The 12,383-nt window shown below is 50.8% G+C and overlaps 1 protein-coding gene across 12 annotated transcripts in view; it reads right to left on the bottom strand.

The window, feature by feature from the left end:
* The window catches only part of EPB41L1 (erythrocyte membrane protein band 4.1 like 1), a 117,463-nt gene that overhangs the window by 39,528 nt on the left and 65,552 nt on the right, over positions 1 to 12,383 (bottom strand). For all 12 annotated transcript variants that reach the window (XM_046678406.1, XM_046678405.1, XM_046678404.1 and 9 more), the window contains 7 exons: positions 11,437 to 11,601; positions 9,371 to 9,475; positions 8,721 to 8,763; positions 6,841 to 6,916; positions 3,813 to 4,031; positions 1,150 to 1,237; positions 417 to 569 (listed from right to left, as the gene is read on the bottom strand). In XM_046678406.1, the coding sequence (XP_046534362.1) occupies positions 417 to 569; positions 1,150 to 1,237; positions 3,813 to 4,031; positions 6,841 to 6,916; positions 8,721 to 8,763; positions 9,371 to 9,475; positions 11,437 to 11,601 (849 nt within the window). The remainder of the gene's footprint in view (positions 1 to 416; positions 570 to 1,149; positions 1,238 to 3,812; positions 4,032 to 6,840; positions 6,917 to 8,720; positions 8,764 to 9,370; positions 9,476 to 11,436; positions 11,602 to 12,383) is intronic.

Raw genomic sequence — 12,383 nt, 5'->3', positions numbered from 1 at the left:
TGGGTTCGCAATTTATTCTAGAGGTAGAAACAAATGGACTTTTTGATGGGTGAGATGTGGAAGTGGGGCATACATGTTTGCATGTGTGTAGGAAGTTGTGTATCTTAGTATGTGTACATACTTGAGTACTACATGTAAGCAATTACATGGACATGGACATGTATTCACTGATGTGTAACCTGAATATATGTGGTTATCTGCACACATGTATGTGTGTGTGAGTGTGTGTGCAGGCACATACCTAAGGTGTGAAGTCCATGTAGAGATCCCCAGCAGAAGATGACTCTCTCCCTACCCAGCACCCCAGCACCCCGATCCAGGTATCCTGGGTAGGAAAAGACCTAGGCCCAGACGCCAAGGTCCTCTCTGTTCAAGTCATTTCCAGCGAGGAGGAGGCATTCCCACGGCAGGCTCACCTCCCCAGGCCGGATCTTGATATAAAAGTTACTCCTCTTGTAGGAGATCTTGAGAATCTTGGGCCAGGCGAAGCGGTTGATTCTCAGCCGGTCCCGGTAGATAAGCAGGCCATTGGCACAGACTCCTAACATGATGTCGATGCCCTCAGAGTCCTGCATGAGAAGGGACCATGGAATGGCAGGCCTGGAGTCCACACCTGGGGGCAGCCTGCCACCCACCCAGAAACCCCTCCTTGAGCTCTGCTTGTAACGAGCCCTCAGGAGCAGGGTTAGAACCTGCATGCTGGACCCCCTGACCAATCTCTCACAGTGATGCAGTCATTCACTCATTCCTTCTGTCACTTAGTCACCGGGTCACTTGTTTGATCATTTTCTCTGTCAATCCCTCAATCATTCATTCACCCAGAAAACACTTAGTGGTACATATTTGGTGCCAGGCCACGTGCCATGTGCTAAGGATACAGAAATAAATTAAGGCCTATGTCTTTCCCTAATGATGCTCCCAATCTAGTGGCGGCACAAACAGGTTCACAAGTAAATATAACACGAGAAGAAAATGATAAAGATCATGGGAAAATAAAGGGTTTTCAAACTTTGAGGAATGAGAAACAGCAGAGAAGGCTTCAGTTTGAAGGGAACACGGGGTCTGGCACAGCAAAGCCTCTGAAAGAACCTGATAGTGCATTGGGGGCACCCCCTCAGACACTAGGGGGACCCTGGGACCCAGTGGTACCTTGGCATGGTGCAGGTCTACTCCATACATGGAAAGCTTCTTCGCATTCTCTAGGAAGTGGATTTCTGCTTCTCCTGGGGTCATGCCCCTAAGGGAAAGAAAGCGATCACAGATGGCCGTGGAAAAGGCCCAGGCCTGAGTCCTGCTGCCTGAAGGTGGTCACAGTCAGAACCTGTGATTCTAGGAAGGCAAACGTTCTGGAGTAGGCACGTGGCTGGGCCTCTCTCAGTCCCTGCCCTCTGCAATCAGTGCAGGATGGTGCACACCTAGACCCCACTTCAGTCCACCGAACCCCGTTCCCGCCAAAGCTCAGGTCCAGTCTTGTTTCCTCCAGGAGTATTCAAGGGCTGAGCTGGAAGTCAGGATTTTTGCCTCATTCTGCCACTGAGTTAATTGTGAGGCATAAATTCTGTTTCTCCATGACTGTGAAACCAATGCGAAAGGCATTGTTCATTATAATCACCCAGGGGCTCCTACATTATTATCCACATAAGATATTTCTCTCAGAATTTTGTATCAGAAACCACTTAATCTCCCCTGAGAAAGAGGCGCACATTCTCCTTTCTGAAAAGAATTATGTAATTCATCGAGTTCCTTCCTTGCTTTGGCTGCCAGGAAACTGTAAACTTTACACTTAGTCACAGCTAACATTTACTGAGTACTATGTGCTGGTTACTGTTCCAAGCACTTTACATGTATGAACTCATTGAATCCTCACAACAATTCTATAAGGTAGGTATTATCATTATTCCCACTTTACAGATGAGGAAACTGTGGCACAGAGAGGTTGAATAACCTTCCTGAGGGCACAGAGCTATTAAGTAGCCAGGTCAGGATTTAAATCCAGACACTACGGCCCAAGAGTTTGTGCCCCTTCTCAACCACTTCACTTACGTCTGTCTCATATCCTCTGGGCCTCGGGTTCCTCTGCTTTGTCTACCTCAGTGAGCTGTTGTGTGAGATACCTGGATACCAGGTGTCAATGTGCTTTACATCAAAACAGCTGGAAAAGCTAAAGGGATGGCCATTAGTATTTCTCCAGCCCAGAATGATCTGAACTTCTTCCTGTGAATTATTAGGTCTCTCGCACATCCCTAACACATCTTGCTACCTATAACAGGGAAGACAGAGAGATGCCAGGCAGGCCATCACTCCCTATTCTTGAGCCCAAGGCAACACTGCTAACCAGTTGCATGGCTTCAGTATCCCACTCAACACCATACGACAGCAGCCATTGCTAGCCAGAGTTGACGTGAGAGTCTCTGAAAGACACATTTGCCACCCCAGACCTAGCATTCCATCACATCCCAGAAGGTGTCCTTCTCCACATACACAATCCCTCCACATCTGGCCCTGGGCCTCCTCTCCAGATGCAGCCCCCAGGACACAACCCTCCACATTCCCTCTATCCTCACTAGCAATGAGATAATACCACCACAGCCCTTCCCATTCGCACAGCACTTTATAGTTTATAACACACATTCACATTTATCACATTGGGTTCCCATAACAACCCTGGACTGAGAGCCCAAAGCAGCCCTTCAGCCTGACAGGACTCTAGAGACCATGTAGTTCCAGGGGTTCCTCCCAGCGAGCAGTATCACCCTCACATCAGGCATTTGGAAAGCGGGGGGCATTTTGGTTGCTACAGTGACTGAGGGGGTGGTCTGGGTATTTGCTGCCTGGAGCCCAGGGATGCCAAACATCCTGTACAATGACTTCTCCTGCCCCAAATATCAATAGTTGAGAAACACTGATAATCTAAGTCCATACATATACAGTCATGTGTCACTTAACAATGGGAATACATTCTGAGAAATGTGCCATTAGGCAATTTTATCATTGTGCGAACATCATAGAGCGTTACCTACACAAACCTAGATGGTATAGCCTACCACACACCTAGGCCAAATGGTACTAACCTTTTGGGACCACTGTCACGTATTCGCTCCGTCATTGATCAAAATGTCACTACGTGGCACATGACTGTTCAGGTGAAAAATGGGGCTGACAGGTCAAATAGCCAGCCCACAATCACCCATCTAGTTAATTATCTTGCAACTCCTGGAACAACGTGCTTTCCACTCACAATCAACTGTTCAACCCATCAAATCACAAACAGCAACAATTATAGCCGACATGTAATGTGTCTTTAATTTGTGCTATTTAGTCCTCCCAACAACACCACAAGGCAGGTTTTATTAACCCCCACGTTGAACAGATGACGAAACTAAAGCACAGGGAAGAGAAATGACCTGCTCGACACCCCTGGTTAGAAAGTGGCAGAGCCAGAATGTGAACCCAGGCAGTCGCTTTAGAGTGCAAACTTTTGGACTTTATGTGCAGATCAAGACATCAGGACCTTTACCCAGGGACACACAATCATGATTATCTCCAGTTGGCAGATAAGAGACTAATTCTCAGAGGCCAAAGACACAGCCACATAGAAGCTTAAGAACCTGAGGCCCCCAAGAGGTCATTTCAGGTCACACAGTTAGCTACTCTCATTCCCATTTGATGAGATGATTTGCCCTCAGATGCACCTCAAGTTAGGGGGAGAGCCAGGTGGGGTACTTACGGCACAACATCTGGAGGCCTAGCAGGGAAAGTTCTAGTCAACTGGCCGAGGAGCCAGGGAGGGCCCTGGGCGGAGAGCCTCTCACCTATACGTCTTGTGCAGCTCCATGATCCTCTCCTCCAGCTCCCGGGTCTGGTTAGGGGCGAAGCGGAGCTCACTGACATAGTTGCCCACATGCTCCTCAGCATCATAGTCGCCCAGCTCAGCCTGCACAGCGTAGGAGCCCAGCAGGGCATGCGTGACGAAGGAGCAGGGCAGCCGGCCCGTGATGATGTCCGCCCGCAGCTGCAGGCACAGGTAGTATCTGGAGACAGGGGAGAGCGGGCGTAGGTACGGGGCCGCTCCCTCCCTAGATGCCCCCAAGCACAGCCATCCCCTGAGCCACCAGAACCAAACTGACCAACACTCAGTTCGGTAGGAAAGGAATGTCCCAGACACTGGCATTCTGTGTGTTAATAATTTGGGTGTGTCCTTTAGACGGTTTTGCACCATTTCACATGACTTGAAACATTTCTGTTCATGTCTAAGTTTGAGAAATTTTTCCTACTGGGGGCATTTTCCAATTTCTAACTCATTTTCAAGCTAAATAACACTGCTTTGCTGGTTTGGCCATTTTTTTTTAATGTCATATATTTTTAATTATTCTTACTGTGGAAAAAACGTAAACTTCAGAGGTGACTCTAAATTGCCTCTTGATGTCCATTCTTGGTCCTAATCCCTTCCCCCTGGAGGTAACCCCTGTTATCACTGTGCTGTTTTACAGCTTTTTCCTTCACGGACATATGGCAACGCATTGTGGTTTTGATTCGTGGGTGTTTTGAACATGCCAGGGCTATCAAATGCTACATCTGATGCTACAGCTGCTCTTTCACACGCAGCTATGTGCCTTACAGCCCTTCCCAGGTCAGCCCATGCAACTTGACCTCATTCATTTTAACTTCTGCACCACACCCCACAGCCCAGATGGACCTGTTGGCCAATGTATCGTCAAAACTTTTTTCATCTTGCCTCCAGCTCTAAGTGAATTGTCTAAAAACAAATTGGTTTAAAAGAAACATTTCCAACCACTGGGCCATGATTTTTTATAACTCTTATGCACACTTGGATGATTTTATAATTTTTAGAACCATTTTAAACCATTTTTTATTGCTTTTTCAGTTATTGTGTATTAAAAAAAATGTTTCAGTTCTTTCTCAGCCAGCAATGCCTCCCTGCCCATTTTGCTATGTTTCACCATTTTTTTCAATTGCCTATTTCTTTTCCTCTTAAGTGGCTTTCACTTAGTATAATTTTTACTGCTCCATGACATTATTTTGCAGTCTGAACTGAAGCTCTGGACAAAAGCATGCGCAGCCTCAGTGTGTGCTCAGGGCCAAGGCAGAGGCTCAGAATCAGCAGCAGCTCAAACATCACAGGCACCAAGCGTGAGCTTGTGGGCGTTTTGTTCAAGTCTGAAAACTCAGAAATCACTGCAAAACACTCTGACCAATACTTCATTTCAATCAATTTGTCATTTTGACCAGTTTACTTGGGCCTAAATGTTTTTGACTAAATCAGCTGCTACTACCACCCCATCCCTGGGGTCATCCACGTTAGGCAGGGCTAATTCCCTCCTGGTATCCCTAGAAGCCCAATGCCCAGAGACGGGCACAAAGAGGAGAGGCATCAGCAGGCAAGATGAGGGAGGGGGTTGAGCTGGTCTAAAGCTCTCAGCCATCTTGAGGATGGAGTCCAGACCCTGCTGCTGAATCTTGGCCCCAAGCCGACCTCAGGGCTTAGAGCAGGGCTGATGAGGCCAAGGCCTCGGGCCTGATCTATTACACGGACATCTGTCTTATCTCCCAAGGCCAGAGTCGGCATTTTGACCTTGGCCTGTTGCCTGGCAAACAGGCAGCCGACATTAAGGAGGGACCCAGTGGGAGGGAGAGGCTGGCTTGGTTGCCCCTCTCCTGCTGTAGGAATAACTCCAAGCCCACATCTTATTGTTGGTAGGCACGTAGGGCCCAGCACATGGATGACACAGCCCCAGGATCGCAGGAAGTAAGATTCTCTCTTTGGAAGGGGTTTAAATAAGGAGAGGGGTCTCTCCCTGTTCTGGTTTTAGAAACAGGATGAGCCCCATAGAATCTCTGATCCTGAAGGATGCTTTGTACCCCCTTCCATCTTCACGTCATATTACCTACTGGCCCTGAGGCACAGTGAGACTGCACATACAATCCATGTTCACCCTCGCAGTCTGGGCTTGCCTCCATGGGGGATCACATGCCTCACTAGACAACCCCCCCATGCCTGATGTGTGCACAGAGTAGCATGCAGGACCAGATTCCCATGTGCAAAGGCATCTGTGACCCACTCCTTCCTTATCCCCAAAGTCGACAACTGGCGGGCCACCCAGTACATCGGCCTTCAGATATGTTTGGCCTGTCCCACTTAGAGATGACCCACACCATTTTTCTAAAAAGTTTGAACTAGTTGCCAACATTTAAAAACTGTGGTTTTTACTCTCAAATCTCTAACTTCACTCCAACAATCGGGCCCAATTCCCACATGGCAGTGATTGCCCAAGCTGAGCAATAACTGTTTTAGGGCTGGCCCGGTGGCTCAGTGGTTAAGTGCACACATTCCGCTTTGGCAGCCCAGGGTTTGCCGGCCCAGATCCTGTGTGCGGACATGGCACCACTTGGCATGCCATGCTGTGGTAGGCATCCCACGTATAAAGTAGAGGAAGATGGGCATGGATGTTAGCTCAGGGCTAGTCTTCCTCAGAGACAGGAGGAGGATTGGCAGCAGCTAGCTCAGGGCTAATCTTCCACACACACACACATACAAAAACTGTTTTAGATGGCGTCTGTCCTCTGAATTCACATTGGTCCCCACTGCTTCCTGCGACATTTCCCCCTCTAAAGTCAAGGGTCAGCTGCCATTGGCCACTGTGTTTGTATCATTTTCTCTTGCACTGAGTCAGCTTCCTTTGTTGACGGCGTCTGCCCAGCCTCAGTAGGCATCTGAGTTTGCAACTGCCATCATACACCATCCTGCATCTCCCAGGACCAGGTGCCCTCACTCCTAGTCATATGGCCAGTACACCTGCCCACTCCCTCCATGGTCCTCACCTTGTGATGTCTTCGGTCAGCTGAGCAGGGTCAGGGGGGTAGAACTTGACTGTGAAGGCAAAATTCCAGGGGCTGCCTGAGAGGAGAAGATGGGGGAAAAATCAGAGAGGCCCTATCACCCAAGTGGGTGGCCTAGATGCACCATCCTATGGGCAATTTTTAAAAGTCTTCTCATATCTAAAATTTCAGGATGGTCCAATCAGGGGGTCTGGAACATTATTCCCACTTGACAGCTGAGGAGACTGAGGCCCAGGGTAAGAGACTTATGAACTAGCAGTGGGAAGGAAGGTAGAAAGAAAGAAACCAATGGTGCATGCTGGGCACACCGTTAATTACTTTACAAACATTGCTTCATTAAACCTCACAACAACCCAAGAGCAAGTCCTATAATCATCCCCATTTTGCAGATGAGGACACTGAGGCCCAGGCAGTCAGGTGGCCAGCCCAAGGTCACCCAGCCAGGAAGTGGCAATGCTGGGGTTCAGAGCCAGCCGCCACCCGGCTCCAGAGCCCGTACTCCCTCCTCTACACCAAAATCTATGGCACAGGATGTTGAAGGGAAGAAAACACATCTAGAAAGTACCATGCTAAACAAGTTTCTTAACTTTGGACTTCTCAGAGCCCTCACTCTGCCATTGTAAATTGCAATTCTCTCTTTGCGGGGGCTGTGGGGATGAGGGACCGACTCCCTGACCTGGGGAGGGATGCTGAAGACTGATGATTCTGTTGGCTGCTTCTCTTTTCCAAGCTTCTGGTCCTTCTCAAACACTGCATACTCAGCCACTTGTACGTGTTTTGACTCTTTTCAGGCATGAGAGGCAGGCCTCCCAGCTGGGCTGGGACACCTGGGGACAGCCTGAAGCCTAGGCCTAGGACCCTGTCAGCCCCAGAGGAGCGTGCTCTGTCTGAGCGCCTGCCTCTTTGTCTCCAACTTACAGGAGGCCTACAGGAAGAAATCCTTGAGCCCACTCGTGCAGAATCAGCTGGCACCCCTGGGCACAGCTGCCTGCTGTCATGGCAGCAGGCTCCCTACAGCTTTCCAGCCTGGGGACAAGGGAGCCTAAGCACAGCCAAGGGGAAGTAGCCCTCAGTGGAGGCATCTCTGCCTCTAGATTCCAGGCCTCCACCTACTGCAAGCCCCCTGGCCGAGGCCACCTACCTCTCCCTTCTGCCATTTGAAGGCTGCCCCACCCCTCTCAACATGTCTTTTCTTTCTGGGCCAGAAAAGACAGGTTGTTGGCTTGCTCATCTGTTTTCATCTCAGGCCTTGAAAAGAGTGCAGGATGGCATTGGGAGGCCAGGGCTCAAGACCTGGCTCAGCCAATACCTTGCTCTGTGACCTGGGAAAATAACTGCCTCTCTCTGGGCCTCAGTCACCCACCAGTAAATACAGCAGATGGCCAAGATCAGAGACTCGCCTAGCCTTCCCAACACGTTAACTCCTATCACTTGGCAGTGGCCTCTGGAGTGCTGTGTGGACAAGGATTCTGAGCTGAGCCAAGAGTCACTGAACACTGAAGCCTGCACCGGCCCTGGACAGGAGGGTGGCTATTTTCAGGCCATCAGTCTGTCCCCTTGTCCTAGATGACTCTGCAGGTCCCTTCTAGGGCTGACATCCTGAATGCATCTCTGACTCCTCTGCTAACCTGCTGTGGGACTCTAGACAGACATTTTTCTTGTCCCAACCTTGGGCTCCTCATCTGTAAAGCAATGGTAAACAGTCATTCCCGCCCTGCCTTTCTGAAGATCTGCCACAGCAAATGAACTCATGGGTCTAAATGCACTTCCCAAAGTCGTTGGGAGCAGCACAACTGGGGCCCTTGTGGCCTGGAGGCCCCGCCCACCCTTTCACCATATTCCAATCAAGGCAGGCCACTCACTCCGAATCTGCTTCTTGATTTCCTTGGAGGGGTCCAGCCAGTTCTGCAAGAGAAGATAGAATTCTTTAGAGGGAAGATGGAGGAGAAGACAGGATAGGGCTATGAGAGAAGCAGCCTGAAAGGCCCTTTGACAGCTCCTGGCAGGGAACACCCTTCTCTGGTTGAATCGTCTGGGCCCTTTTCCTCAGGACCGGGAGGTGAGGGAGGGAATGAGGCCTGGATTTACCACAGGGCGTGGGACCTGGGGCCCTGGGGCTGGCACTGCCCTGAGACAGCACAGTGAACAGACGATGCAGCTGTGGTGGGACTGGTAGGAAGGAGGAAACTCAGCCAGGAGCCTCCTAAGGATGGGGAAGAGGTGCTGGGGTGAGTGCCTCAGTTCCCCCAGGAAGCAAGGCCATGGCTCTCCAGACACCCATTTGGGAGTGATTTCCAGATCCCCAAGAAAGGTTTGGGTTAGAGGGGTGGAGACAGAGAACTCATAACGGATAGCACTGGCTGAACCTTGGGGATGTGCAAACAGAAGGTGCCTAATGAAGATCTGAGGACTGACAGAAGCCATGGGATGTGGCCAGGACTATAGGGGCCTAAGGAAAGAGGTCTCCCCTACAGCGGGCCTTCCTGTCAGCCCCACGCCCCAGCCCAGGTACCTTCTGGCTGTCAGCATCACAGAAGGTCAGGCCAAAGTAGTCCTTCTCCAGGAGGTTGAGGTGCTCACAGACCAGGTCAAATAGCACCTGGCCCCGGCCATGTTTCTGAAGAGGAGAGAAGAGCTGTGTGAGGCTGGGACATACCTCAGGGTGGGGTGGGGAGACACCCCAGGCTCCATCAGGAGACCCTGAAAACCCCTAAGGAACTTCCAGCATCTGGAGAGGATGTCAACACTCCTGCCACCCACCTGGCTCAGCTCTCCAAGTCCTAAGGGATCCTGCGGCGACACTAATGCCCAGCTCATCGACTACCTTTTTCCAAGCCCTGGTGGGGTCCTCCCAGATCTTAGACATGCTTGTGGGGAGAGGGTTAGAGTAGGGGTGGGGAAGTGATTAATTTCTCCTTCCTTTATGGCGACTAAGAGAAGGAGGCTAACTTTGAACCCAAGGAGCAGAAAACTAAAAGTCTAAGCTTTGGGTGTGAGAGGAAGAGAAGAGCCACCTGAAATATGACGGAAGTGGGCAGGGGAGAAGGGGAGGGCCTGGGACGCAGGGTCCCAGAATGACTCTCCTTCCTGGCCCCATCCTTTACACTAAGTCTGAGTGAAATCCAGGACAGCCAGCCTGGAGCGCCCTCACCACACCCAGGCAGCAAGTGAGGTCAGCCTTGGCTGGAAGCAGCACTATTAGAGCCATCACCACACCCCACCCCAACCTCCCATACAACAAGCCGTGGTACCTCTCTGAACACCACCTGGGCCTGAGGATTCAGAATGACAAAGCCCAGAACCTGCTGGGTACCCTAAATCCACAGGTGTGAAGATGAGCACCAATAAAGGATCACAGGGCAGGGGGAGTTGTGAAGTATTCACTACTCAAAGAGGCAGGGGCCTCTAGAGAGACGGTCAGGTCCCTGCAGGTCTGGCGAGGTCACCAGGGATGGGACCAGGCCTGACTGCGGAGAACAACTTTGGGAAGCCAAGGGATTCCTGAACCTGGAACAGTCCTTTGGAGAGAGTGGACCTGGCCTCAGCCAAACCCTCTTGGCTCTTCTAGGGCAGGCTGAAACAGCATCCTGGGGCCAGTGTGGGTAGGAGAGGAAAAAAGTAGGTACTCTTTTACCCAGAAGTAGGTAAGGTGTTCACCCTGAAACTCTTCTATAGAAGAAATAAACATTTAAAAAAGAAAACAAAAACAGAACCCTGCCAGAAGAGGGACCCAGCCTCCCAGGGCTCAGAAGTAAGGCACATCCCTTAAGACCAGGGCACAGGGGAGAAAGGGAGGTGGGTCTTGTAAGGCTCAGCAGTAAGGCCACTCTCTGGACTCTTCCAAACACGTGGAGAGGGCTGGGAATGGTGCCTGGACTGGGGCAGAACCTCTAAGCGAGCAAGTGAGAGTTCAGAATTAAGGTGGGAGTTCAAGCCTATATAGGAAAGGAGATGGTAAATGTGGGGCCAGGAGGGCTGACCTCAAAGACAAGGTGTCCGCCCTGCCACTTGTCTTACAGTGGGTCAGGACCATGCCACAGGGTTTCTACACGGCCTGGGTGAGAGAGTCCTTCCAATGGGCCACCTTGCTGTGCATGGGGGAACCTCCTTACCATGAAATCCTCAAGTGACCAGTTCGTCCTGGTACCCTGGACAGGGGGATTCACAAGTGAGGATGCCTCTCTCCACCCAATAAATACATAAAAATGATTCTGGGTGAAACATCAGTGTCTGCTGGGTGACATCAAAGAGCCCAGTTCCTAGGCCTACCAGACTACAGATCAGCCCTTAGGTGGTAGCTGCTTGCCAAGATACAGCCACCCTGAGAAACCTTTTCCTGGCGCCAGCCCTGTGCCTTGTCTAATTCTATCTGTAATCATAACAGCCCTCTCCGGGCCTCAGTGCCACCATCTGTACAAAGGAGGGCTGGCCAGGTCACCTCTCTGAGACGCTATGGTCAGTCCAGGACTCTATGAAGAATGGATGCCCTCCAGCTTGGCCTGGGCTGAGTGCACTTAGAAGCCTACCCTCTCTGAGGCCAGTGGGCCAAGATGGGGGCATGTGGTGCTGGGTCCCTACCTCCACCTCACACTCATACTCAGAGGCATCGAGCAGAGTGACTCGGCAGATGGCACTCTTGTATTTCTTGGCAATCTTCTGGGGCGATTTCTGGGCCTTGCTGGGCGTGGTCCTCTCTGACAGGCCGTCGGCCTCACCGTAGTCCTTCTCCTCCATGTCTAGGCTCTGTAGGGCCAACCAAGGGAAGAGTTTGGTCAGTGAGCTTGAAACCATAGCCTTTCATCCAAACGAGATGCAATAAGGAGGAAGCTGGAGCTAAGACAGACCCCAAAATGAGAGCCACTGCCCTCCAAGACCCCCATGGTGACCAGGTCTATGGTGAGTGTGTATAGGAGGAAAACCAGAGCTTCTGTGTGCAATGGGGTGGTTGATTTGAGGGGTCTACTGCTTCCCCACAGGCTCCTGCTGCCATGGGAAGCCTCTGCAGGTGGAAGCATCCCACAAAACCAAACCTGGCGGCCAGAGCTGTCCTGTCTCCCTAGAACAGTGCATGAGTTATCAGGGCATCCATCTCGTCTCCTCCTTTTCGGTCTGTCACTGAGTTTAGCATGAGGCTGGGAACTGTGGACTAATCTAATGGAGGGAAGAGTGGTCAGAACCCTGCCCACTAGCCCTAACTCTGCCACTGACACCCTCAATGACCTTGGCCAAGTCCCTGCCCTCTGTGGGCCTGTTGTGAATTAAGGGACATGTGAACTTGATGGCTAGATGATTCCCCAAGTCCCTTCTCTCCTCAGAGTGATGAATTTTGCTCTGGGGTCACACTGGGCTTGCTAAGTAAGAATGGACAGGCTCAGGGGGGGTAGGAAAATAAGGTTGAAAGAACACCGGTTTTTGACATTAGATCTAGATTTGACTTCCACTTTTGACACTTTATAGCACTGTGACTTTGGGTGACTCACTTCATCCTGCTGGACCTCTGTTTCTCCAAGTGTAAAATGGTGAAA

This window comes from Equus quagga, chromosome 12 (genome assembly GCF_021613505.1).
Source record: "Equus quagga isolate Etosha38 chromosome 12, UCLA_HA_Equagga_1.0, whole genome shotgun sequence".
NCBI classification, from domain to species: Eukaryota; Metazoa; Chordata; class Mammalia; order Perissodactyla; family Equidae; genus Equus; species Equus quagga.
This window is presented reverse-complemented; position numbering and strand designations above follow the sequence as displayed.